Source organism: Heloderma suspectum, chromosome 3, assembly GCF_057233095.1.
Source record: "Heloderma suspectum isolate Gila_16-S chromosome 3, 16-S_ref, whole genome shotgun sequence".
NCBI lineage: Eukaryota > Metazoa > Chordata > Lepidosauria > Squamata > Helodermatidae > Heloderma > Heloderma suspectum.
The window spans coordinates 327,763,406-327,791,340 of record NC_139460.1 but is presented as its reverse complement, the minus strand read 5'-3'; the positions used below and the strand labels follow the sequence as shown (position 1 = coordinate 327,791,340).

General features: G+C 49.9%; 2 protein-coding genes across 5 annotated transcripts in view; one reads left to right on the top strand and one right to left on the bottom strand.

Moving 5' to 3' along the window:
• Positions 1 to 2,306, bottom strand: part of IL1RAP (interleukin 1 receptor accessory protein) — an 89,707-nt gene extending 87,401 nt beyond the window's left edge. For 2 of the 4 annotated variants that reach the window (XM_084847809.1, XM_084847811.1), the window contains exons 1-2: positions 1,959 to 2,306; positions 1,230 to 1,380 (exon numbers count right to left, since the gene is read on the bottom strand). The gene's annotated coding sequence lies outside the window, so the exon portion shown is untranslated. The remainder of the gene's footprint in view (positions 1 to 1,229; positions 1,381 to 1,958) is intronic. The other 2 variants (XM_084847810.1, XM_084847812.1) reach the window with 1 other exon arrangement.
• Positions 2,307 to 12,446: 10,140 nt separating this feature from the next.
• The window catches only part of TMEM207 (transmembrane protein 207), a 29,491-nt gene continuing 14,002 nt past the window's right edge, over positions 12,447 to 27,935 (top strand). Inside the window, exons 1-2 of the mRNA XM_084845723.1 lie at positions 12,447 to 12,520; positions 18,930 to 19,098. Coding sequence (XP_084701849.1) covers positions 12,447 to 12,520; positions 18,930 to 19,098 — 243 coding nt within the window. The remainder of the gene's footprint in view (positions 12,521 to 18,929; positions 19,099 to 27,935) is intronic.

Sequence of the window (27,935 nt, the reverse complement as noted above, 5' to 3'; positions counted from 1 at the left end):
TCAGGAAAAGCTAGGAATGAAAAGTTGCAACTTAAGGAGGTATTTGAATATGGTACAGGAGGAAAAGAGAAACTCATGTCACAGGGCTGGGCATTCTACTGGTAAGGGAGCTGCTCTCCTTTGTGAAGTCGGACATTCCACTTTACCCCAATGAAGTCAGAGTGGACTCCTCCCACCCACCCTCTTCCTACTTGCCCAGTTCTTCTGCTCACTGTTAATTTCAAGATGCTCTCTTCAGGCTCTCTGCAGCCAACTGATGAAACATGCAATGTGTTTATTTGCATAACCTGTGAGATGCCTTTTCAACTAAAAGGTGCTCACGGTAATCTGCACAGAGTTCAGCAAAACAGTAAAAACGCCATTAGAAAAACAAAAAACAGAACCAAAAGGAACCGCACAAAGGCAGAACACACAGAGCAAACACACACCCGCGCACATATCAAGGCAGCAGCGTCATGAGAGGCTAGGAAAGGCCAGCAAACGTCCAGGGAAAAGGCAGCAGAACATGTTCAGGGAAGTGTCCATTCCAAGACTCCCAGGACCAGGTGCCACAATGGAATAGCTCTGCAACCTTAACCTGGGTGAAGGGTGGGATGAGGCATGCCTTCAAGACATGAGGGATGGAGAGCCTTCTGAGAAAAGCTACGGGAACTGCTAATGGTCCAGCCTGTGCACATCCAGGACCAACGGTGGGGTTGCCATGCTGCCCCCGGGGTGTCTGCCCCAACCTGAGCGTGTGAAATTGCCTCGTGCAGACTCCCACCGCTGGTCCATCTGGGCCAGCAGGGCCTGCTCCAAACATCAGCTGCTCGCCAGGGTCTCAGACCTCCTTCTCGCCGGAGTTGCCAGCGGCCCGGCCGGGGCTTGCGGCACACAAAGCGGGTGCTCTGCCACAGGGCCAGGGCCCCTCCGCTCCCGCAGCCGGAGGCGCACCTCGGATCCATCTAAGCAGCACTCGGGGCTCCGGCTGGCTGCCTCCGAGGGCGGAAGCGGAGGCCCAGAGGGGCCCCGTGCTGCAGCATTGGCCAGGTAACCGCCAGGGAGCGGCTGGGGATCGAGCGGCTGGCGGAGCGGCCCGGCTGGCGGGGCTATTCCGGGGCCAACCCTCCCTTTGGCGGCGGACTGGGCGGGCGGGCCGCGGGCGCCTTCAGCGAGCCCTCGCGCTCTCCTCCCCCTCGGAGCGCCTGCCCCGGGCTCGCTCTCGGGGGACGACCCGGGCGCGGACGTACCTCGCAGCGCTGCTGTCGGGATGGCCGCGGTCCTGCGCGCACGCGCCGCTCTCCGAGCGCTCGCCGGCGCGGCGCGGCGCGGCGCGGCGAGGCGGTCGCCGGTCCTGGGCAGCCCTGGCGCCGCACCGCGGAGGGCTCCTCCGGGTCCACCCTGAGGGAGCGGCGAGAGCGAGAAGTTACTCCTCCTCGCGCGGCATCGCTCCGGCCGCGAACGCGTCCGCGTGCCGTCAGAGAGCGCTGCGCGCGGGAGCGGCTTTTCAGGCTCCGGCGGGGCGGTCGCCGCCGGGCTGCAGCTGCTGGGGGGCGACCGCCCGGGGGCGGAGCGGGCCGGGGGCGGAGCGGGCCCGGGGCGGGCGGCTCCGCTCCGCTCCGCTCCAGCCCGGCTCTCGCCTCAAGCGGCTCTCCCTGGCGCGCGCAGCCCGGCGGCCAGAGCGCGCGGTTCGGGGAGGGGCCCGCCGCCCTGCCCGCTCGGCACGCCCGGCGCCGCGGGTGTCTCCCGCCCGGGGAAGGGCGGCCGGGGCCCGGCCCAGGGCTTGGCGCCGGGGCGGGCGCCGGCGGGGGAAAGGGGGCTCGAGACCCGCCTCTCCCGAGTGCCGCCTCCAGGCGTGCCGGCCTGGGCGGCTCTGCAGTGGCGGCGGCCCAGGCCGGGGAGGGCGAGCCGGACCCCGGGCCAGGACGCCGCCCGGCCGGGGGAGCAACCCCCCGCGGGCGCTCCGGCGGATCACTCACCGTTCGTCAGCCCGGCGAGGGCGGGATGCGGGCGGGCGGCGGCGGCCCCCGAGACGGGACGCGGCAGCCGCCGCGCGGGGCGCGAGGCGAGGCGAGGCGAGGCTGTCGCGAAAGCGGAGCGAGGAGGCGGGGCGCCCCGGAGCCGCTCCTTCGCGTCAGGCGGCGCCGAGCTCGCGCCTCCCGTCCCGCGCCAGCCGGGCTGGGCGCCGGTGCCTCTGCGCGCAGCGCGCCCCGCCGGCCCCAGGCACAGCACAGCACAGCACAGCACAGCCCCGCGGCCAGCCGGCTTCTCCCCCGCCGGACGGCCACGGCGGCGGCTGCCGGCCGCGCTCCGCCCGCTCGCGCTCCGGGGAGCCGCGGCCCGCGCCCCTGCGGGAGCCGCCCCGCCCCGCGCTCCGGCCCCGCCTGCGGGCGCGCTGATTGGAGCCCCGCCGCCGTGACGCGCCGCCGCCTCGGCCTCCGCCCAGCGCCGGGCGGGGCCCGGGCTGAGCCGGCCGGCCGGCCGCGCGGGGGGCGCCCCGGAGGCGCGCCGGGCAGCCGGAGAGGCGCCCCGGGGGCCGGCCAGCCGCGCGCCCGTCCCCCGGGTCCGCGGGCAGGGTGCGCGACCGACGCGCGGCCCTGTGCGGGGCGCCCTGCCGCGCGCGGCCCCGCGGCGAGGCTGGAGCGGGGCGCCGGGGGGGCAGCGCCCGAGGCCCCTGCGCTGCGTCCGGCGCCGCGCCGCGCCGCCTCCCGGCAATCAGCCCGCGGGCACCTGCGCGCACGGGCGGAGCGCCTGTCCCCGCCACGAAGCGCCCGCGGGCGCGAAGGGCCCTTCCCTGACCGCGGGCGCTGGCCGGGGCGCGGGCGGGTCTCGCTGCTTTGACCCAGCTGGGCCGAAGAAGCCGCGACGGGTCTCCGACGGACACGGCTGGCTGGGGAAGGCGGGGAGTTTTAGGAACCCCCCGAGATGCATAGGGTCGCGCCCTGAAAGTACCGAGAAAGGGGCGAGAGCTCTGCGTGAATATATTCCTCTCCCCGGCCGGTAGCCCGCGTGCGCCTCCCCGTGGCCGGAGCTTGGAGGCCGGCCCCGGGCCGGTGTTGCGCCTCAGAACCCCTCGGTCGTTCCACCCGGCTCAGCCGCGCCAGGGCTGCGGGCATGCGACAGCCTCCCGGTGCGTGGGACAGCAACTCCCATCATTCCCAGCCAGCGTTGGCGGGGAATGATGGGAGTGGCAGTCCCACACCTCCGGAGGGCTGGCGCACAGCACGAGAGCCTGGGAAGGGCCCGGCCCGGGGTCCCTCGTGCCGCATGACAGTCACGGAGGCGCCGGCGGCCACCCCGCAGGCAGCCGCAGGGCGGGAGCGCGACGGCCCCTGCCGGCCCGCCCTCGCCCCGCAGCGCGCGGGCACATCGCCTCCGCTACTGCGGGAAGCGCAGGGCCTTCGGGCTGGCGGCGCCCGGCAGCTGATCAGCCTCGCGCCCTCTGAAGGCCGCCCGGAGCGGCGGCCGCCCCCGCGCCCCGCGGAGTGGCCGCCAGAGGCGCGGCGCGCGCGAGCCCGCCCTTCGAGCGGGCCCGGGGCCCCTCTCCCCGCAGTCAGCGTCGCGGGGCGACCGCGCCGGGCCCCGGGCTCACGGGAGAGGGAGAAACCGCCCCCGCTCCCCCCACCCGGGCATAGCGGCGCAGCGCCTCCGAGTCCGCCCGCCCGCCCCTCTCTCTGCGCCGGTCCGCGCCGCAGCTACGATCCGAGAGCTCGCCGCCCGTCGCGCCCCCTCCTCCCTGGCGGCGAGGGGCGCCGCGGCTCCGCGGATGCCCCACGCGGAAGGCCCGGCGGGGCGGGCGGGGGCCCGCGGGGCTACAGAAGCCGCGACGTGCCCCTGGGAAGGCGAGCGCCAGCGGGGCGCTCCCCGGCCAGCGGGGGGCCTGAGCCGGAGCGACCCCGCGCTGCCGCGCACCTGCTCCGGGGCGGGGGGCCTCGTGCACGAGCCGCCTCGCCGAAGCGCCGGCAAGGGGCGCTGGAGCTCCGAAGGCGCCCGTGAATCCCGCATCTGGCCGGGGACTTGGGGCTCCGCGGCCCCAGCGCCGGCCCGCTCGCTCTTCCTCTTTTCCCCGGGGAGGACGGAGCTGCTGCTCCTCCTCCTCCTCCTCGCGTATGCATGAAATGATACGTGTTGCTTTTGATCATGTGTGACTGGGGCGAGGGCTTCCCCCCATTTCTCCTGTTCTCTGGGTCAGCCGAAGAGAGAGCGCCTTCCTCACTGCAAGTCGTCTTGACTGCAGAAAAAACTTCGCAAGCTTCTGCTCGCTTCTCGCTTCGCGGGAGGGGGCTCTGGTTGGAATTAGGGGTGTTTAGAAAAACCAGGTGTAGCGTGTTGGGTTTGGCAAGCAGGCACTTCACATTACTGACTTAGAAAATGATCAACGAGGCGTATGTTTATTTCTGATATTTTTAAGGCTTCTCAAAATCAAATCTGAATATCAAAACTTGGCAGCGAGGGAAAATTATTGTTTTATTAAAGGGTTTGTAAGTTGCTTCTTTCCAAAGAAAATCAAGGGAGCTTTAAAAAAAAAAAAGATAAAAAGAAAAGACAACTCTATGAAGTTATTTCAAATCCAAGGTTGGAGAGCTCCTTTAGAGTTCTGAATGAAACCCGGAGCGGATTCGCCACCCCACTGACATCGGAGCCACCAGCCTCCACTGCCTTGAAGAGCTGTTGATTACCAGAGTAGACAGAACTGGGATCACAGCCTGGGCTAGAACCAGCAACCCTTGGCTTTGTGACCAGCTGCCCCACGCGGAGGGCTACCAGAGCAATGGTTTGGCACATCTTCCAGAGCAGTGAAGTATTCTCAAGGTTAGCGACTTGGCCCTTCTAGACAGAAGGGGCTACAAAAGGCTTCCGCATTGGACTTCATCACTTCTCCTTAGTGTTATAGCTGGGCAGGCTCCTTATTTTTCACTGGAGTTGTCTTCTCTTTTCTCCTTCTTCATAAGAATTTTCCTCTCATTTCAACCAAATGAAGCAGAAGGCTGAAGAATGGAAAATAATTGCAATTAAAATCCCATCAATTAGTTGCTTTCTTTCTAATTTCAGCCCTCCTGCTGAGACAAATGCCAAGAAGAAATGCACTCGAGGCCCAAATTATTGCAAACAAATAAACACACCAGAACCGGGGAGGGGGGGGGTGAATATTGAGGCCTCATAACTTCTAGCTCCTGATTTTGAATTAATGGCAAAACATTCAGAAAAGTGCCTTTTGATGAATCCATTCATGAGTCATGCTTAGATGAATGAGCATTATATATTTGCATGCTATTATCTGCACTCTTGCAATATTTTGACTTTTATGCAAACAATCTGTTGTTGTTGTTCAGTCGTGTCCAACTCTTCGTGACCCCATGGACCATAGCACGCCAGGCCTTCCTGTCCTGTGCTCTCTCCCGGAGCGTGCTCAAGACATCCATATTCATTGTATCGGTGATGCTATCTAGCCATCTCATCCTCTGCCGTCCCCTTCTCCTTTTGCCTTCAGTCTTTCCCAGCCTCAGGGTCTTTTCCAGGGAGTTTTCTCATTAGGTGGCCAAAATATTGGAGCTTCAGCTTCAGTATCTGTCCTTCCAATGAGCACTCAGGGTTGATTTCCTTTAGGATTGACTGATTTGACCTCCTTGCAGTCCAGGGACTCGTAAGAGTCTTCTCCAGCACCACAGTTGAAGGCATCAATTCTTTGGCGTTCAGCCTTCCTTATAGTCCAGCTCTCACAGCCATACATTACTACTGGGAAAACCATAGCTTTGATTAGATGGACCTTTGTCGGCAAGGTGATGTCTCTGCTTCTTACTATGCTGTCTAGGTTTGCCATAGCTTTCCTCCCAAGGAGCAAGCGTCTTTTAATTTCATGGCTAGTACATCATGAGAAATGCTGGGTTGGATGAATCACAGGTCGGAATTAAGATTGCCGGGAGAATTATCAACAACCTCCGATACGCAGACGATACCACCCTAATGGCAGAAAGCGAAGAGGATCTAAAGAGCCTCTTGTTGAGGGTGAAAGTGGAGAGTGCAAAAGCTGGTTTGAAACTCAACATTAAAAAAACTAAGATCATGGCATCTGGCCCCATCACTTCCTGGCATATAGAAGGGGAAGAAATGGAAGCAGTGACAGATTTAAACAATCTGTATTCTCATGGAATTCTAAGTCTTTTGTGTCGAACTATATTCATTCAAAAGTGAACCACCCTAATGTAGGAGGACAACAGTCTATAATGCAGCCTTAAGACTACAAAACTCATGATTCAGTGTGGCTGTGAGGAAAATACACACATATATGCAAAACAAAACCCACCCAAGACTTTAAGCTGAAGTGAGCAACTAACAATATTTCAAAACAGAAACAGCTGAAATGCAATCAGGCAGATGGGTTTTCCATAGAAATGTGTTGCTCAGAGCTGGGGGGGAAATGAAAACAGAATTCAGTGTGTGAGTTTTTCACATGCCTAAAACCAAAGCAGACTATAGAATTCTGCAGCCCCACAACAACCCAGAAATTACCCCTGCAAAATGGGAGGCTAACATGAGTGCTATGCTACAGCAAAAACAACAGTCTTAAAGCACCTTAAAGACTGATGTCTTGTGGCAGAAGTCACAATTCACAGCAGCAGTAACTGGTGAAAATAATTCACAGTGGGTGACCTAGGGGAGGAGCTGTACATGATGCAGGACCCAATCCACCGAGATGTTCTCCTGTGGCCTGCTCCTGCTTCCTTCCGAGAAGACTTAGAATTGTGTGTGTGTGCGGGAGGGTGTCTGCAGCTAGCCTCCAACTGGAATTTCTGTCTACTTAAAAACAGCAACACATCAAGGTGGAACCGTGAACATTATGCTGAATATTTCAGATTTGATCCCATCCATTTTTAAAGTACCCATGTGTCCTACATTGTAGTCCCCTATTTCAGCCTTCTCCAACTTGGCGCCCTCCATATATGCTGGCTGGGGATGATGGGATTTGCAGTCCAACACATCTGGAGGGTGCCGGGAGAGGGAAGGGTCCTCTTTTAGAAGAGCTGTCCCATCCAAGTCCAGTCTGAAGATAAAGAACTCTTAAGAACAGGCTGAGCAGGCACACTGGTTACCTGGTCACAGTCTTCCCCGCTAGGACGAGTAGTACATGATTTCAATTTAAACTACTGTAAATATTTCTAAAGTTGCATCTGTACATATAAATTAGCCTATTGTTTATTTGCTTGCTGCAGTTTTATCCCATTTTTCAGCCAATTACTGTCTTCCCAAGTGGCTCACATCAGTCGGAAAAAGAGAGGCAGGCCCCGCCATCTGGTGCACAAACTAAAAGACAAGACAAACAAGGGAAGGGTAGTGGAGGAAAAAGGACGAGGAGGAAGCCTGGGTTTTCGAGGCCGGAGCAGGGTGGCAAGCTAGAGGTGGGTATTTAAATGCACCTTGGGCCCGGCTGATCCCCTCTCACTGGTGTTTTTGCTTGAACAGAAATTGGCAGCTCTTTGGCCGGATGGGGCCCGGGGTTTCTTCCCCATATTTCCGCAGCCCCAGGGCCACAGGTAATTGCAACATATGCAAATTGCATGCAGCTCTGCATCCCCTTTTACCCTTTGGGGTGGGGCAGGGGGTTGATGCACAAGTGGCCCTACTCCCTTTGGGCGTGAGCAGCCCATGTTGCTCTGCGTGTAAATACGTCCCAAGCCAGACAAGGCCTTTGGAGCTCCATTTCATTTCAGCCTATGGAAATGCCATTTCAGTCTGCTGAATCGTACGGCCGAAACAGAAACTTCTCATAAGAAAGAGATGACGGGGCGGTGGCTGGAGGTTCTCCCCACCCCCATTTTGAAAAGCAGCATTTTTTCCCTGAGAAATAAACTGTTTGCTGGCTAGAAGCAAGGGCTGGAGGCTGCAGGGAAGCAGATTTAAGGGAAACCTCAGAACCGTCCGAAGAGCAAGGGCTGCGGGGCCGGCGGGTCCTCCCTCAACGGGGGCATTTCAGCAGAGACCGGACAGCCGGGGCCCGCAGCTGGATCCCGCGTTGCGCAGGCAGTTGGACTAGATGATCTTCTACAAGGCCCCTCCCAGCTCCATGATCCTATGAAATGAGAGGCCCTTCCCACCCCCAGTGAACCAGCACACTCAGAAACAAATCTTTAAACCCTCGAGATTCTTCCCACCCTGGAAGCCTGAAAAGTGGTGGGTGGGGAAGCGACGGCAGAAGAGGAGGAAGCCCCCGGTTTTGCACTGACACAGATGCAATGGCGCCCTCTGCTGTCCGAAGCCTGCTTTATTATTATGTGCTCCCTAGAGCAGCCTTCCCCAACCCTCCAGGTGTGTTGGACTACAGTTCCCAGTGGCTAGGGTGATGGGAGTTGCAGTTCAACACATCTGGAGGGCGCCGGGTTGGAGAAGGCTGCTCTAGAACCAAGGCTTTCACAATTGTTCATATTTTATTTTGTTTACCACCCTTGTATCCTACCCATCTTCCAAGAACCCAAAGCAGCATGCACGGGATTATTCTGTTTTATCTTCACAACATTCCTGTGAGGTTGATTAGGCTGTGTGTGTGTGAGAGAGAGAATGACTGTCTTAGGATAACCCAGTAAGCTCCATGGTTTAGTAAGGATTGGAATCCAGACCTCCCTAGTCTATATCTAGTACAGAGAACTAGTGTGGTATCATGCAGTGGGCAGCCCACAGGTAGGGAGCCTAATTCCCTCCAAATGTTTGGAACCACAACTCCCATTAGCCCCAGCCAACATGGCCAATGGTCAAGGATTCTGGCAGTTGTAGTCCAGCACCTCTGGAGGGCACAAGGCTGCTTGCCTGGTGGTAGAGTACTGCATTGCCCTTGGCACTAGGGAGGCACGAGTTCAAATCCCTGCTCACACACACAAAGCTCTCCCTGGCTGGCCTTTGGCAAGTCCCTGTCACTTACCACGGTGGTGGTCTCCATGTCAAGCATACATGGGTGCGCGCTCAGTGTGAGGGGAAGGCTCAGCAGGGCTCCCTCATGTTCTCATGGCTCCCTCTGCTCCAGGGCTGGGCCCTGGCTTTGGCCAGTGGCTCCCAAGTGATCAGCAAGAAAGCTTGGCTGCTCCTTGGCAGCGTTCCTCCCCTCCTCACCCCACCCTGTGCCCAGCCAGGCCAGCCAGAGGGTTAGGAAGGATTTCAAAAGGGGCTACCTCTGCATGCCAGCAGTGAGTGAGAGAGAACCTAGTATGGGGCTATGGAAATGGCAGCCTTTTGCCCTTCGTTAGCAACTGAATGCCCACAAGTGATATCATTCCTGCAGAAAAATAACCACAGCAGGGCTCCACATTAGTGAAAGAGAGAGATTGTGTCCAAGCATTAATTCATTGCATTTGCATGTGCTTGTGCATGTTTGCAGACAGAAAGCCACATCTTATGATCAGGATCCTGCCCCACTACACTCAAAAAGAGGGGCGGGGTGGGGGGAGTCACAGGAAGATGCAAGAAATTCCTCCTAGCATCTCTTAGTTCCGTTTCAATTATCCAGGCCCCATTATTCTTGGCAGTGGGCTTTATTCCCTGCTGAGGCCACCTTGTTACCGGAGTTTTCCTGTCACCACAAAGGCTGAGGCACTCCTGATTAAAAAACAGTGCCTGAACCCTGACTCCCAACATGATAAATAGTGTCACAGCTCAACGCTTGCTACGGCGACAAACGGAAACCTCCAAAATAGAACTAAACAGCTACCCAAGATGTGTTCTGTAATTACCTTTCCCCCTCCTTTCCTCCCTAGCTAAATGATGAAGGCAGCAGCTCATGTACGAATATGTGTGCGTGCGTGCGTGCGTGCGTGCGTGTGCGTATGTATGTGCACTCGCATGCAGACACACAATCTCTTATTAGGGAAAGAAATTGTTCAAGAGAAAGAACCCTGAGGATGAAAATGTTGCTTTCTCCAACCTGGTGCCCACCAGATGTGTTGGATTGGCCATGCTGGCTGGGGCCTATAAGCTTAGAGCAGCCTTCCCCAACCTGGTGCCCTTCGGAGGTGTGGGACTGCAACCCACAGAATCCCCCAGTCCAGAATCCTCCAGCCGCACCTCTGGAGGGCACCAGGTCTGGTGAGTCTGACCGAGAAGCAAGGCTGGATTGCATACACACATATTCACGCCGCTACTTTTGCTTTTTAAGGGTGTGCTTTTTATCACCTTCAACGGCTGCAGGGAGTCCTGGTGGTGTTTTGTCTCGTGCGTGTGTAAAAAAACATATTTTTCAAGTAAATCCACCTAATCTGAAACTGAATGCCAACGCTGTCAAATGTATCTCCTGCTAATTCTTGAAACCTTGAATTGATTCCACATCTAAGAAGAATGAGAGATGTATTGCATTATTGCTTTGTACTTTATATTTTTCTTATCCCAACCCCCCTCTTTTGCTTTCCATTCTCACAATTGCATTAGTTTTTATTACATGCATACATAAGCACTGAATGCCTGTGGATTATTTTAGTATAATGCTTGTCTTTTGAGACAGTTCTTTTACTGATTCTAGCTTTGTTCCACTTCAGGCCAAAACTGATTCTCGAGGCACTAAGATGGGGTGCTGATGCGGGGTGGAGGGAAGGGAGTGTGGAGGCAGAAATAAGTCCTGAATTTGTCAAGTTAATATATTATATTATTGCCTTAAAAACAATCAACAAGACTTAGGTTTTAGGATGCAGTTGCTGTTGCTTGGTACTAAAATCAGATTTTTAAAATAAGAAATTTTAGATTCAAATGGGGGAAAATGACCCAGTTTCAAATTTGAGAAAAAATAAATTTCACTTGCTTGCATTCATATTATAAACTGTTGCAACATTTTCCTTCTTTTACATTATTTTGAAGAGGATAACCTGAGGGCAGCAGGCTGGCTTAGTGGGCTCAGGGCCCTCACAGCTCTCTCCTCTGACACCTCGCCCACACTCCCGGCCTCTCAGCGTCTGGCACCTCGGGCGACTGCCTCACTCTGCCTAATGGTAGGGCTGGCCCTGATCTACTGTCATACCTCTACAAAAGATCCCAATATCTTGTGTTTCTCATGTATACATGTATGGATGTGACTTCACATATACGTCTGAATGGAAACACAATGCGTATTCCCCGTGACAATATACATCAGGGGTGCAGAACCTCTTTCAGCCAGAGGGCTGAATTCTGTTTCAGGGAAGCTCTTGGGGGCCACATTGCAGGGTGGGTGGGTCCAAAGGCAACAGGGGCGGGGCCAAGAACACCACCCTAGCATAGCTTAAAGCTCTTATTGCCGGTAGCTCAGCCTCAGAAGAGGCATTTCAGCCTTTCCTAATGGGGACAAGAGGGTGCCAAGAAACCACCAAACCAAACCGGAAAGGGGCCGGGGAAAGGGGGCGTGGCCATCTGGGCTGGATTAGGGTCCCAGGCAGGCAGGAAATGGTCCCCGGATGGGCCTGAGGTTCTGCATCCCTGATATGCATCATCATCCTTATCACCATCATGCGCCTTTCATGTCACAGGGCAACTTCCGCAAGTTTCCAGTGTGGCCAGTTTGATCCAGAGAAAAGTTGATGGTTGAGTGTCCCCTTTCACTGGCACCTCTGACAGCACAAACACCTTTGCCAGCCCTTCCAGCAAAATCTTTCCAAATTAAAAAGTCAAAGTTTGTGATGGGGGGGGGTGAAGGGTAAGCAAACTACGCCAAGCACAGGTAACTGCAACCACCTTGCCTGATTCCACTGTTTCCCCCCGCCCCCCCGCTTCCTCAGTTGTTTCGCCCGTGGTCTCAGGTCTCAGACTGTGAGCTCCTCGGGGCCGGCATCTGCCTTCTCCTACTCTGTAGAGAGCCGTGCACACGGATGGCGCTATATAAACAAGCGTTCATACACATATGCTACCTGGAGTGCTTTTTTTGGGAGAAAGGCCGGATGCAAATCCAATCCAATCAATCAGATATATTTGCTGCACTAATTTTGTTTGCAGACAGCCTGCCGGATGCCTGAATGAAGAGAGAAGACCGATGGTTGATCCAGCATTCCCATCCGAGTGCCGAAATGCACATCTGTGAGGCAAGTCAGGCTCCCACCATGAGTGCAGCACCCGCTGCAGCTGCTCTTTAAATCTCACATCTGTCTTCACCCCATTATCCTTGAGATGAATGCAGTAGAGCAGCAACCCCCCCCCCCGCCCCCAGCACACATTTTGTGAGTCACCCGGGTCAACCCCTTTGCTATTTTTTTCTCCAGGCCCTGATTGCACACATCGCCTTCCTCTTATTCTCATGCAGAGTGGGAAGCATCTCCTCATCTCCGATTATAATGTGTGGAGGAGTGACCTCGGCTCAGGGCTCCCGAGTGCTTCCAAGTGATCTCTGGCAGTGCAAATGTCCCAGTCGCCTTTGGTGTGGCTTTCCTGCTGCAGCCGCCAAACGAAGGCTTGAAAAAACCTACGCTGATAAATGATGCTCTGAGAAGAAGCAAAAAATGAAGAAGTCCAACTGAGACTAATCTTCAATGCTCTTTACTGAGGAGCATTTGCGGGATGTGCTCAGCATTAAGCCAAGTGTATGCGTGCGCCTTAAGAAAAGGTAACGAAGTGTGTGTGTGCGTGCATGCGTGTGAGCAAGTGTTTTCTCTGGTCAAGCATTAGATCAATTCCTTTGGGCAACCTGGTTTGGGCAGCCAAGTTTAGGGCATTCAGAGCTGCCAACTTCATCACTTTAAATGGTCAACAACCAATTTTAATGCGGATTGATCTCCGTACTCCTTGGATATGTGAGTGGGGCTAGCTTGCCTGCCCAGGCAAGACAAGTGGTCACTTTGGGACATTCATATATTTAGGAGTGTTTGTCAAGCAGCCTATCATCTGAGAGGTGCACCTGGAGAATCCCTTGCAAATTCACAAAAGTAGGGTGCTGGTTGCTCCCCTTGGATTACGGAGTGCAATCACTCGGGGATGCCAAATGTCAGTCTTGGGGCTCACCAGTCAGGGGTCCTACTTTGCAGAGGATATGTTTTATTAATATGATGTCATCAGTTATGCACATTTCTGGCCTTGGACATCTGCTTGTTTGTTTTAAAGGATGTACGCCACCTTTCTGCCCAAAGGATCCCAAGGCAGCTAACAGATAAACCATTAGAGCTGTGCACAGAAGGCCTCTCAAAATTCTTCAGCCTACTTGTGGCCAGAGAAACTGGGGCGGGGGGGATAATTTCACTGCAGTTGTCCCAAGGGAGGGAAAAGTCTTGAGCAGTTTCTCACAGGTAGGGCTTACCATTGGCAGTGGATGTTTCTTTTTTCCTGAGAGTTTTTGGTTTATTGCGCTGCTCCTGCAAGTGGCAACAGCACCAACTGTGTTGAGGCTTCCAGTTTTCAGAGGCAGAATCTGAACTTCTTTGGGGGGTGCTTTTGAGCTTACCTCATCACTGTGAGGTGGCCGAGGGGGCTGTGTGTGTTTTATCTCTGTGTCACACATCTTTCCATTGCTCGGCAGCCTCCCAGGCCACCTGCACGTCCTGAGCTGAAAAAGCCCCATGGGAGGAATTGCCTCACGAGGTCTTCCTCATGACGGCTTTAACTGTAGTGTGGGAAGCCGAGGAGGCCGCAGGCTGCCACAGAGATGACTGTGCAACCAAGGACAGGACAATCACCCACCCTCCTCGGCCACCTCATAAGTAAAGTAAGCACAAGAACCCCCAACCCAGCCCGTGAGGATTTCTCCATTTCTTCGCCTTTGAATTTCCTTTCAAAGGCAATTTCTTTTCTGTCAAATTGAATGAGAATGGTAAAAAATAATGTGGGAGAAATTGTTGGCACAGCACTATAAAAACTACAATCAACAATAAAAACACACTAGTAAAAACAAACAAAAAGTACATGCAAAACAACTGAGTAAAAAATACCAGGGCAACAACAAACATATCACCTGGAAAGCCAAGCAAAATAGCATGGCCTTGACAGCCTGACTAAAGACCTACAGGATGCAGGCTGGACAAAACTCTGGGGTGGAGGGGAGCGTTGCTGGGCCAGGCCCTTTAGACACAGTGTGCTGGTGCAGTTCAACCAGGGCTTGTAGACAGAGAGATTTGTGCAGCTGCATTGGTCCATTAGGATTATAAAATCAAAGCATTGACAAGATAAATACATTTATTAGGGCCAATGAAAAAGTTACAAAATAGCCAGCCAGCTTTGTAGGATTACCCCCGCCCTCCTCCTCCATCTTCTTCAGGGTGGATGTTCCCTTAAATGAAAATAGCAAAAAGGTGTCTGTGTGCATGCATGCGCGTACAGGAGTGTGTGTTTGGGGCATGGTAGGAAGTGTGGACTATGGTTTAATTCCAGAAATGTAGAAAATGTAATTTCACAATTAAAATAGGGAGTTTCTCTCATGATGTATGAGACTGTGAGATGCAGGGGAAGGGATCATGTGAGGGAGGGGCCCCATGTCACACGTTTGTACTGGGCACCCCAAAACTATGCTTGGGCCCTGCCTGGGCTCCACTATTGAAAAGGCCCTGTCCTGCCCCTCTGATGGGGGTGAGACCCAAAGAAAGGCTTCATGAGTTGAACTTAAGAGGAGGGCAGGTTCACACGCTATCCATTCCAGGGGCATTGCTAGGTTCTTAAAGGATACAGGGCACAGGCCCATAACACAAGTTTGCATATATATAAATATATATATATATATATATTTATCCAAGTCTAAGCACACCTCATATATATATATATATATATATATATATATATATATGTTGTTGTTGTTCAGTCGTTCAGTCGTGTCCGACTCTTCGTGACCCCCTGGACCATAGCACGCCAGGCCTTCCTGTCCTGCACTTTCTCCCGGAGCGTGCTCAAGTCCATATTCATTGCATCGGTGATGCTATCTAGCCATCTCATCCTCTGCCGTCCCCTTCTCCTTTTGCCCTCAGTCTTTCCCAGCATCAGGGTCTTTTCCAGAGAGTTTTCTCTTCGCATTAGGTGGCCAAAGTATTTGAGCTTCAGCTTCAGTATCTGTCCTTCCAATGAGCACTCAGGGTTGATTTCCTTTAGGATGGATTGATTTGACCTCCTTGCAGTCCAGGGGACTCGTAAGAGTCTTCTCCAGCACCACAGTTAGAAAGCATCAATTCTTTGGCGCTCAGTCCAGCTCTCACAGCCATATGTTACTACTGGAAAAACCATAGCTTTGATTAGACGGACCTTTGTCGGCAAGGTGATGTCTCTGCTTCTTACTATGCTGTCTAGGTTTGCCATAGCTTTCCTCCCAAGGAGCAAGCGTCTTTTAATTGCATGGCTACAGTCACCGTCTGCGGTGATCTTGGAGCCCAGGAAAATAAAATCTGTCACTGCTTAATTCTGACCTGTGATTCATCCAACCTGGCATTTCTCATGATGTACTCTGCATATAAGTTAAATAAGCAGGGCGACAATATGCAGCCTTGTCGTACTCCTTTCCCAATTTTGAACCACTCGGTTGTTCCATGTCTGGTTCTTACTGTTGCTTCTTGACACTCGTTCAGGTTTCTCAGGAGAAAGGTAAGATGGTCTGGTACCCCCATCTCTTTCAGAATTTGCCAGAGTTTGTTGTGATCCACACAATCAAAGGCTTTTGCGTAGTCAGTGAAGCAGAAATAGACGTTTTTCTGGAATTCTCTCGCTTTCTCCATGATCCAGTGAAAGTTGGTGATTTGATCTCTAGTTCCTCTGCCTCTTTGAAACCCAGCTTGTACTTCCGGTAGTTCTCGGTTCACATACTGCTGAAGCCTAGCTTGTAGGATTTTGAGCATCACCTTGCTGGCATGTGAAATGAGCGCAATTGTACGGTATATATATATATATATATATATATATATAGACAGAGAGAGAGAGAGAGAGAGGGAACGGTATATATATATATATATATATTTGTACGATATATAGATATATAGATTTATTTATTTATTTATTTATTTATTTATTTATTTATTTTCTATACCACCCCATAGCCAAAGCTCTTTGGGCAGTTTGCAAAAGATAAAACGTTAAAGTACAATATACAAAGTTTAAAAACCATTTACATAAAAACATATGGACAATATATACAAGTATATAACTAAACACAACTTTGAACTAATTTTAAAGAATCCAACAATAAAACAACACAGCTTAAAACAACACAGCTTAAAAACAGTATACAAAGGGCAGCAAAAGGAACAAGAGTTCTCGAAAGGGAAGGCCTGCCAGAATAATAGCATCTTTAATGCCTGCTTAAAAACCTTCAACGAGGTCAGCAGGCAAATTTCAACTGGCAGGTCATCCCACGATTGAGGGGTGGCAAAGGAGAAGGTCCTCTTGCGTGTGGCTGCCAATCTCACATTAGGCAGCCGCAGCAAATAGCCCGTGTGTGTGTGCATGTGGTGTGCTTGAGTGTGTGTGTATAGATTACATACCTACATATATACATACATAAGAAGTGTGCACTGACCCCCCAACCTGTTTCAGCTCACACCCCAATTCAGCATTTTGGAAAACATCCTGCTTCTGCTCCAGCCAATTTGTAGTCGGACCATTTCAGCTCAGCACCAAACCTGGGTCAAGGTTTGGAAAGATGAGTCTTTATGCTTCCTGTTGACTACCATGGGAAATTAGAGAAAAACTGTAACTTTTTTCTCTGGGTCAGAACTGGATGATAATTTCAGTCATAGTAGCCCCCTAGAAAGGGATTACACCTGCCCAATGTCAGAAAGATAGGTGCAGGGTCTATATTTTGCTTTTCTTTTAAAGGGAACTGCCAATAACATTTTTACTACTTGGAAGAATTGGATAAAAATTTCAGGATTCATTGCCCATCAGAGGAGATCATGTCTGCCAAATTTAAGAATGATAGCCACAGGGGTTTTTGTGCAAGGGTGGCCTTGACATTTGGGGTCTCCAAAAGAGGACATGCTTATCTCCCTATTTTCCTTGTGGACCATTGTTTCTGTTCATAGGAAGCTGCCTTATGCAGAGTCAGGCCCTGGGTCCATCTAGCCCAGTACTGTTGACACTGACTGGCAGCAGCGGCTCTCCAAAGTTTCAGGCAGGATCCTTTCCTTGACCTACCTGGGGATGCTGGGGATTGAAGCCGGGACCTTCTGCATGCCAAGCATGTGCTCCACCGATGAGCGACAGCCCTTGCTATTGCTGGATAATGGCAACTGACAGACAAAACAGCCCCAGACTTGTTTCTCTGCAACCATGTGTCTGTTTGTATAAAGTCAAATACAGTTCAGAACTCTTGCCCACTGAAGAGAATTCTCTTTAAGAATTCCCCAAGGTATGTTCTGGGTGGAATAAAGAAGAGGAAGAAAGAACAGGACAGGACAGGGGAGGGAAGAAGAAATGAAGAATGGTGATTGGAAATGCACAGGGTGGGGGGTTAGAGAGAATTCCCTAAGCCAAGTGGCTCCTTTCAGAGAGGTAGTACTTCAGAGGAATTTAGGAGGCTTTCCTTTCTCACCTTTTTCACCTGAAAACCCATTTGTAAGATCAGCTCAGCCAATGATAGCTAGGCTGTATAAGGATGAGAGCAACTCAGCCAATAGCAGGCAGAGACCCTTCTGTCTGTCCTGCCTCTCTGTGACGGGGGGGGGGCAGCTTGCTCAGCCAGGTATGGCCAGGTGAGACCTCCCCACCATGTTTCCCACCACAAGTCAGTATGTTACAATATAGATATTGTGCTAATGATGTGCTAGGTGCTGTACAGAACACTGGGCATATTACTGTTCCCACTCAGATGATGAAAAGCTCACATTAGAAAAGGAGGAGGAAAGAGGTTTCACTTTCATCACGTGGATTGCTTCTCCTTTATAACAACAGGCAATAATGAATGCACGCATATCAGGGACTCTCACCTTGTCATGTTTCCCTGTTTAAAATGGTCACATCAGAGGCTCACTGCAGGAAACTAGCTGGGGTGGGGGGAGGGAGGGACTCTGGAGATGGGGCTTGGGGTGACTGTGGCAATTTAGAGCTGCTTCCTTAGAGGGAACATAGGCAGAGGCGCCTGGAGACGATCCTTGAAGGAAGGAAGCAGAGCTGGGAGCAGAGTGAGAGAGGAGCTCCAGCGGAAAGAAGCTGTTCTCACAGATCTCTGTTGGGAAATAATCAGTTATACTGACTTCTTCGCTGGTGGGTGGCCTTCATATCAGTGAAGCCCTAGCAGGGCTCCCAGCGGTGCATAGGAATCTGCCATATATGAAATCAGGCCATGGGTCCAGCTAGCCCAGTGTGGTCTGGAATGGCTGGCAGGGGCTCTCTGGAGAGGGTCCATTTCCCCCTCCCCCGGCTCAAATGGGAGACACCAGGCACCTTCCGCGTGCGGGTGTGTGCTCTGCTACAGCACAATATTCGTCACTGTTGCTGATGTGATGCCATTTGCTATCCTGGAGTCATGCCTGGCAGGATGCAAATTTTTGAAATGAATAACAATCAGAGATACAGATCAGAGTTACAGGCAGTCTTTATGATTTCAGAAGTGCTGGCCAGCCATGGCTTCTCAATCCCAAAATGCACTGTGAGGTGTAATCTGATACCTGCGACGTCCTGCTCCTGACTAATTCATGCAGACTGCAAATCTCCATTTTGAGACGGGGTCTATCTAAACTGCAGACCTCATGACCATAACACCTGGCCAGGTTTTGGGACTTGGTCTCTTCCCCCATCCTTTGTATCGCCATGTCTGATTTTTTGGAGTTTCGGTTGGTCCTAATAATAAAGGTATTGCCCAACTGTGAATAATAATTATACAAAAGAAGCCCTGCCTGAATCCTTCCCTGCGTGTTTTTTTCTCAGTCTATCCTGCCTGAGTTCTTCAGGCTTTCCGGCCACTGACCAGTGAGCATGATAGTAAAATGGTGCTCAGGTTTATAGTCTTCCGCTCTCTCCCCATCCCACCCCTCCCCAGGGCTTCTTTTGGCTGCTCTGTGCTGTATCCAAGGTCCCTCTGACATGAGCAATTGCTCTGCTTGTTGCAACAGGCAGGAGGCAAGTCAGAGAACCAATGAAGAGCCCCGTACCTCCATCCTTGCCTCTCCATCCATCAGCGTGTCAGCCAGGCCAGCTTGCTCTGTCAGTGGCACCCAGACAGGTTCAGAGCAGAGACGTTTTCTGTTTGAGTTCCCAGTGCCACTTATCCGCCCCAAAGCTGTATATATTCACTAAGAAATAAAAACATCCACATTTCCTGTAAAATTCAGATTGTGATGTTGGGGCTCCATGGGTGACGGAGCAACATCGCTTTGCCAGCATTTGCAGTGGTTATATGTATGGCACGAAGGGGAATTGGTCATCTCCAAATGCACACAGTGGACACATACTGGAGTCCAGTGCGACTGTGGCTTCTAGTTGCTGATTACTGTCAGGAATTCCTTCATGTGAGACCATTGGTCACTCCCAAAGCAATGCTGCTTCATCTTTTTAAACCTAATCATACAGGATTCCTGCAACCTTAAGCAATCTTTCTTAAGCAATTGTATACAGCTGCAAAGTTATGTATAGCATGTAACTGGAAGTCCCCAAAGCAGCCAACTAACGAACGGTGGATTAACAAAATTTGGGAGATTATGAGTCTGTATAAACTTATCAGCAAGGGCAGCGAGCGAGGAATCCGAACTTGAAGAATGATATCATGGCACCATGGTTTCCATTCATTTCCTATGCTGAGGCTCTTCAAACTTTTGATGTTGTTGTTCAGTCGTTCAGTCATGTCCGACTCTTCGTGAGCCCATGGACCATAGCACGCCAGGCCTTCCTGTCCTGCGCTCTCTCCCGGAGTGTGCTCAAGTCCATATTCATATGCATCGGTGATGCTATCTAGCCATCTCATCCTCTCCCGTCCCCTTCTCCTTTTGCCTTCAATCTTTCCCAGCATCAGGGTCTTTTCCAGTGACTTTTCTCTTTGCATTAGGTGGCCAAAATATTTGAGCTTCAGCTTCAGGATCTGTCCTTCCAATGAGCAGTCAGGGTTGATTTCCTTTGGGACTGACTGATCTAGCCTCCTTGCAGTCCAGGCGACTCATAAGAGTCTTCTCCAGCACCACAGTTCGAAAGCATCCATTCTTCGGCGCTCAGCCTTCCTTATAGTCCAGCTCTCACAGTCATATGTTGCTACTGGGAAAACCATAGCTTTGATGATACGAACCTTTGTCGGCAAGGTGATGTCTCTGCTTCTTACTATGCTCTCTAGGTTTGCCATAGCTTTCCTCCCAAGGAGCAAGCGTCTTTTAATTTCATGGCTACAGTCACCGTCTGCGGTGATCTTGGAGCCCAAGAAAATAAAATCTGTCACTGCTTCCATTTCTTCCCCTTCTATATGCCAAGAAGTGATGGGGCCAGATGCCATGATCTTCATTTTTTTAATGTTGAGTTTCAAACCAGCTTTTGCACTCTCCACTTTCACCCTCAACAAGAGGCTCTTGAGATCCTCTTCGCTTTCTGCCATTAGGGTGGTATCATCTGCATATCTGAGGTTGTTGATAATTCTCCCGGCAATCTTAATTCCGACCTGTGATTCATCCAACCCAGCGTTTCTCATGATGTACTTTGCATATAAATTAAATAAGCAGGGCGACAATGTACAGCCTTGTCGTACTCCTTTCCCAATTTTGAACCACTCGGTTGTTCATGTCTGGTTCTTACTGTTGCTTCTTGACCCTCGTACAGGTTTCTCTGGAGACAGGTAAGGTGGTCTGGTACTCCCATCACTTTAAGAATTTGCCACAGTTTGTTGTGATCCACACAATCAAAGGCTTTAGCGTAGTCAATGAAGCAGAAATAGACGTTTTTCTGAAATTCCCTTGCTTTTTCCATGATCCAGTGAATGTTGGCGATTTGATCTCTAGTTCCTCTGCCTCTTCGAAACCCAGCTTGTACTTCCGGTAGTTCTCAGTTCACATGCTGCTGAAGCCTAGCTTGTAGGATTTTGAGCATCACCTTGCTGGCATGTGAAATGAGCGCAATTGTGCGGTAGTTTGAACACTCTTTGGCATTGCCCTTCTTTGGCACTGGAATGTAAATGGACCTTTTCCAGTCTTGTGGCCACTGTTGAGTTTTCCAAATGTGTTGGCATATTGAGTGCAGCACTTTAACAGCATCATCTTTTAGGATTTTAAATAGCTCAGCTGGAATACTGTCATCTCTGCTAGCTTTGTTGTTAGTAATGCTTCCTAAGGCCCACTTGACTTCACTTTCGAGGATGTCCAGCTCAAGTTCAGTGACCGCACTATCATGGCTATCAGGGACATTCAGATCTTTCCTGTATAGTTCTTCTGTGTATTCTTGCCACCTCTTTGTAATCTCATCTGCTTCTGTTCTGTTAGGTCCCTGCCTTCTTTGTCCTTTATCATGCCCGTCTTTGCACAAAACGTTCCCTTGAGATCTCCAATTTTCTTGAAGAGATCTCTAGTCTTTCCCATTCTGTTGTTTTCCTCGATTTCTTTGCATTGTTCATTTAAGAAGGCCTTCTTGTCTCTCCTTGCTCTTTTCTGGAAATCTGCATTCAGTTGGGTATATCTTCCCCTTTCTCCCTTGCTTTTCGCTTCCCCTCTTTCCTCAGCTACTTGTAAAGCCTCATCAGACAGCCACTTTGCTTCCTTGCATTTCTTTTTCTTTGGGATGGATTGAGTTGCTGCCTCCTGAACAATGTTACGGACCTCCGTCCATAGTTCCTCACGCACTTTGTCCATCAGGTCTAATCCCTGAAATCTATTCCTCACCTCCACTGTGTATTCATAAGGGATATGATTTAGGTCATTATTGTTGTTCAGTCGTTCAGTCGTGTCCGACTCTTCGTGACCCCATGGACCATCGCACGCCAGACCTTCCTGTCCTGCACTCTCTCCCGGAGCGTGCTCAAGTCCATATTCATTGCATCAGTGATGCTATCTAGCCATCTCATCCTCTGCCGTCTCCTTCTCCTTTTGCCTTCAGTCTTTCCCAGCATCAGGGTCTTTTCCAGAGAGTTTTTGCATTAGGTGGCCAAAATATTTGAGCTTCAGCTTCAGTATCTGTCCTTCCAATGAGCACTCAGGGTTGATTTCCTTTAGGACTGACTGATTTGACCTCCTTGCAGTCCAGGGGACTCGTAAGAGTCTTCTCCAGCACCACAGTTCGAAAGCATCAATTCTTCGGCGCTCAGCCTTCCTTATAGTCCAGCTCTCACAGCCATACGTTACTACTGGGAAAACCATAGCTTTGATTAGACGAATCTTTATCGGCAAGGTGATGTCTCTGCTTCTGACTATGCTGTCTAGGTTTGCCATAGCTTTCCTCCCAAGGAGCAAGCGTCTTTTAATTTCATGGCTACAGTCACCGTCTGCGGTAATCTTGGAGCCCAAGAAAATAAAATCTGTCACTGCTTCCATTTCTTCCCCTTCCATATGCCAGGAAGTGATGGGGCCAGATGCCATGATCTTAGTTTTGTTAATATTGAGTTTCAAACTAGCTTTTGCACTCTCCTCTTTCACCCTCAACAAGAGGCTCTTTAGATCCTCTTCACTTTCTGCCATTAGGGTGGTATCATCTGCGTATCTGAGGTTGTTGATAATTCTCCCGGCAATCTTAATTCCGACCTGTGATTCATCCAACCCGGCGTTGGATTTAGGTCATACCTGAATGGTTTAGTGGTTTTCCCTACGTTCTTCAATTTAAGCCAAAATTTTGCAAGAAGCAGCTCATGATCTGAGCCACAGTCAGCTCCAGGTCTTGTTTTTACTGACTGTATGGAGCTTCTCCATCTTTGGCTGCAAAGGACATAATCAATCTGATTTCGATATTGACCATCTGGTGATGTCCATGTGTAGAGTCGCCTCTTGTGCTGTTGGAAAAGAGTGTTTGCTATGATCAGCGTGAAACTTTTGATGAAGTTCCAACAAAGTGCAGTTGCCTGTATTTTTTCTGATTAGTACACACAAAATGACATACACTTACGTACACTCCTTTTATATGTTGTAGAACTTGTATTTTTACTATTAGCTATTGAGCTTCTACTTAGGTTGTTTTGTTGTACATGTTCCATAAGCATATGAGTTATAGACTAAGGTTTATAATTAGCTAATTCCTTTGTCTCTTTAGTGATTTGATTTATTATTATGTAAGTTCTTCTTTTTGTTGCCTTTATTTTGTTAACCTTATTTCAAAATGAAATAAAATAAAATTTCATGAGAAAAAAGAAGATTCAGGGCCCACACAAATCTTTATATCAATATTTGCATATTTAGAAATAATAACTAGGATCTATTTAAATTTTGCAGGAGGCAACACCAGGCCATTCATTTCTCATCCAAATCATCACAAATAAAATAAATTCTTCAGTTAATTTGCACCCTGCCCCAGATCATCCCAAACCAATGGGAAAAGTTTTTTCCCCCTGTGCTTAGCTCCCATGCAGGGGGAGATTTTTCCTGGGGGAAGGATGTTGCAGCATGTGGGGAGTGTGAATTAACCCTTCCCTCCACAGCTGCAAAAAATTCCCATTGAAAATTGCCCAGTGGATGAGATGGAGGGTTTTTTAAATAAATAAATAAATAAATAAATAAATAAATAAAGCCCTACCATCAACTGCTCTGTAAAAGATCTGATTCAGGTCATGAGAAGTTGAGAGAGAGAGACATTCTCTCTCAGAAATTATTTCCGCAGCATAGGTCCCTGCAGAAGATCGGAAACCCCATCACGTTAATTATCCACGTTTCTTCTGTTCTGAATGTTTCCTTTTGTCGGTGTTGCAATTAACTTAACCACTGTTGTTTGCACAAGGAGCCCCTGAGGGGGCAGCCAGCCTGGAGCCCCCACGGCTGGAGCTCTAATGATCAGAAGCAGCTTGAGAAGCCACCCCCCCTCACTTTCTTTCTCAGCATTTTAGCACCTCCCCGTTAATGCTTGATTTGAATGTGTAACCCCCCTAATAGATCTTGGGGATGCTGGTTGTGCCACTTCTAAATTAGCTCAACTCATTAGAGGGCTTGAAGGTTTTATGTAAATAAGCAATTAGCACTTGTGAAGGAATGGAAAGTGAAGAGACGCTTGAGTACTGATTGGTGGGGCCCCATCTTTCTGCAACAAAAATAAATAAACAAACAAATAAATAAATAAAGCAGGTACCTTCTAGTCAGTGCAAGATGTAGCCGAGCCCTGAGCTTATCTCTGCTTCCTTAGACCTTCCAGGGGCCATAAGAATTTAAGAAGAGCCTGGCTGGATCAGATCAGGATGGACCCATCGAGTTAGCATCCTGTTTCTTACAGTGGCCTCCAGGAAACCCACAAGCAGAGCTCTCCCCTGAGAAATCTAGAATTTGATAGAGGAGCAGGGCTTGCAACCCACCAGTGATGCTGACTTGGTGCACGGTCAAGGAAGGCGAGTCATACTCGAGCTGTGTCTTGGGCCATTCCTTTTCCTGAGGATGGCATACCTATTGGTTGAAATGCAGTTCAGTGTGGCTTGGAAAATCAGGCACCGTCTCTGATGCCAAAAAGCTTTACTGCAAGAGCCTTGTGACTGGACTTTGGGATGACAAACATCGGATTCGAAATTTTAGAATAACCAGAGACACCCTATTTGAAATAGCACACATACTCAGGCCCCACCTCCAACCCGGAAGGTAAGAGGCAGAGCAAAAATTAAAATGCTGAAATTGGAGTGTTTTGTAATTCTGGTTTAATTTAAAAAACAACACGTGTACGTACAGGTGTACGAAACACCCATGTGCATGCTCACAACAACAGGTATGTTTGGGGCAGTGAAGAAGGCAAGGAAGGGAAGGAAGAGAGGCTGAGGTGGGTGGCACAAGTCTCTAGGAATCCGGGTACATCCCATCATGATCTGCCCACTGGTGCAGAATGGATATGATGGGTTTCTTCATAATAAAGCACGAAACAGGAGCAAACTGTGTGGACTGAGGGCAGGCAATCTTTTTGGGTCATGGGTACATTTTGCAAATTGAGAAAGTGTTCTGGGCACCAGCACAGAATGGCTGCCATGGGAGGCATGGCAAAGGACAAGTAACTGGCTCAAAAGACTGAATACAAGGCAGAGGTGGGGCCTGAGCCCCATCACACTGAACAACTCCTTTGAACTCAGTTTTCAGCGCCAACAGAAACTATTTCACAGAAGACAAACATTTATTCTCTCCCTCTTCCCACCCCCAGCCATCAAACACATTTCCCCCATGTCTTTTTCTCTCTCACTGCAGACACTCTGTCTCACCTGGGCCATCACCCATATTCTCTCTCTCCTTCTCTCTCTCTCTCTCTCTCTCACACACACACGCACACACACACACACACCCCCTCAGCAGGCACCACTGAAAGTGTCCAGGGCGCATTGACACCCACAGACACCATGTTACCTACCCCTGGTGTAGATGCTACTTTGAAGTTCTGCAAGAGATAAATAATGAAAAACGAACAATATACCGTAAAAGAAGGCTCACACCTTCTTTGGTATTGCTTACTTTTCATGTTCCTATTAGTCAAAATCACAGGTTTTTACTCCATTGGCTTTACCCTCTGCTTGAGGGAGAATATCTTTAAGAGTCGGTCATTTGGGACCATTTCAAGCTTCCATCTCGTCATATTGACAAGATATTGACATTAAGAAAAATAAAACAACTTAGGGCGTCTCCACACAGAGCTTTTATCCTGCGATTGAGATTAGTTACTCAAGGAAGTTTGCGGGCCCTTTAGATGACATTGTCAGCCTCCAGGGCATCTCCTGCGCTAAATGATCTTTATCTCATTTTTAAAAAGTTCAGAGATAATGAGCTATCTAATTACAGCACGTTGAGTTTCCTGTGAAAAGAGGAAGTCGCGCAATTAGAGGAGCTAGATCACAGCGCCATCTAATGGCTGTATAATGCAACATAGAAAATGCAGATAAGGGGGGAAGGGAAGTGCATGTATGATCCTGCATTTAAAACAGAAGCAGAAAGCCCTAGTAAAATTGCGAGATTTTACTTTTAGCCTGGTTTAGAAATGCTCTTAGATGCTACTGTTCATACTTATGAGTTAAAAAATGATGACATCAAAATCAGAACATGTTTTGGGTGGTTTATCCATTATGGCTGCCATATAGTAGCTCTTTTAAATCATCATGCAGCTCAAATAATCTTTAGATTAGGAATCGTGGACATTTTTGAAATTTGGCCAAATTTCAGAAAATAACTCAGTTTCAAACATTGCCAAGTATCACGTTTGTGATTAAACTCTGAACGTTACTTTAAAATCTGAAGTCTGCAGTCTGCAGTCTGCAGTGGCTGGACGTAGGTTTACCAACTCAGTGAGAACCAGGTAAGTGAGAACTGTTACAGGTCAGAAACTGGAACAATATATGGTTGACCAGGCATGTGTGTTTTTATCATGCTTGCACAGGGAAGGGCTTTACTGGTGACCCATGTCCTGTATAAATCAAGCCTTTTAAAGGACTGTTAAGAGACTCAGGAAAAAGAATTAAAAGAAAATCTTTCTGTAAGATTTGCAACAAATTCCCAAGAGATGGCAATGGATGAGGGTGTGGAGAGGGGGAGTGGGAACATCTAAGCCTTCCTCCCACACCCTGGGGGTGATTCCAGCATGCCTGTGCTTTCCCATCCACCCCCCACCCCCAGTTGCTGGTGATGTAATTTAATGTCGTTGTTTGATCTGTTTTGATGTTTTGTTAATGATTCTTCTAGGCTGGAAAATGTGGTTTCAGGATTCCCCCCCCCCCCCGTTTCGTATTTCTCAGTTGCAAATTCCTGGGATCCTTTTATTTCATTCATGGCTAGAAGGGCTTCTCCATCACTCACTGCCCAGTAGGTTGCTGGACCTGGGAGGAATAAAGGTGCCCAGCAGGCAGGTCAGGGGATAAAAATGGCCATGGAAAGAGCCAGTGAACATTTCAAAATACTCCAGTGCATCTGAAAGTGCATCATGACCAAATCGCTTTCAGCCTCAGTTATTCTTCATCTTACATCCATCTGTAAGAAGGATGCACCAGACTTTTTGAAACCTAAGATTGTTTTAAAAATACAACTCAAGCCAGCCAGCCAGCCAGCCAGCCAGCCAGCCAGAAAATGTATAAAGAGAATCAGAAAGAAGTCAGTAAGGGTGCAATCCATGCTGGCTGGGGAATGCTGGCGGTTATAGGACTTCTTCTTGTCTAAACATGCATAGGATTGCACACTAAGCTACATACACAATGAAAATCGGGATAAGCATCCCACAGTGTAAAGATACCAACAAAGTGAGTGTCATGAGATCAGAGTATCTTCTAGCGAAGCCGAGCATAGCATACAATAGTGACTGTGGAGCACTTTGAAAATTGTTCCATCCTGTGCTTATGGGCATGTCATTTCCCCTTCACTTCAGTGGGGCTTTTACAGGAAAGCAGCGTGGCCATGTGTCCTCTTTTACCAAGGACATTTCTCGATTTGAAGGGTTGCCAGAGGACCGTCCTGTCTTTGAAGGGCTGTCCAGTTCAGTTCCAACTTAAAGGTAAAGAAATACAAGAATGTTGGCTCATCCACAGTTAGCACCTGGACAGCAGACTGCACAGGTAGACACGCAGGTCTCTTGGTCACAGTCTTCTACACTATGGTGAGACGTGCTGTATTTCTATTAAAGTTATGATAAATATTTCTAAATTTGCATCTATACATCTGTCCTCTTTTTAAAATATTTATTTATTTATTTACAATATTTGAATACCGCTCCACATCTAAAGAGATTCCAGAGTGGTGAACGACAAGAGATAAAATGAACAAAAGAAAAAAAGAAGAATGAAGCATGATATTGAAATTATTCTTTAAAAAAACAGAGTGCCAATAAAATTGAGGCTGTTTAACCAAGGAAGGCTTCCTGGAAAAGAGCTGTTTTCAGGATGCACCAAAAGCTACCCAGTGTTGGCACCTGCCTGTCCTCCAGAGGCAGGGAGTTCCATAGGAAGGGAGCCACCGCACTGAAGGCTCTTCTCTGGGTGGACTCCAGTTGTGCCATAGGTCCATGTGGAACCA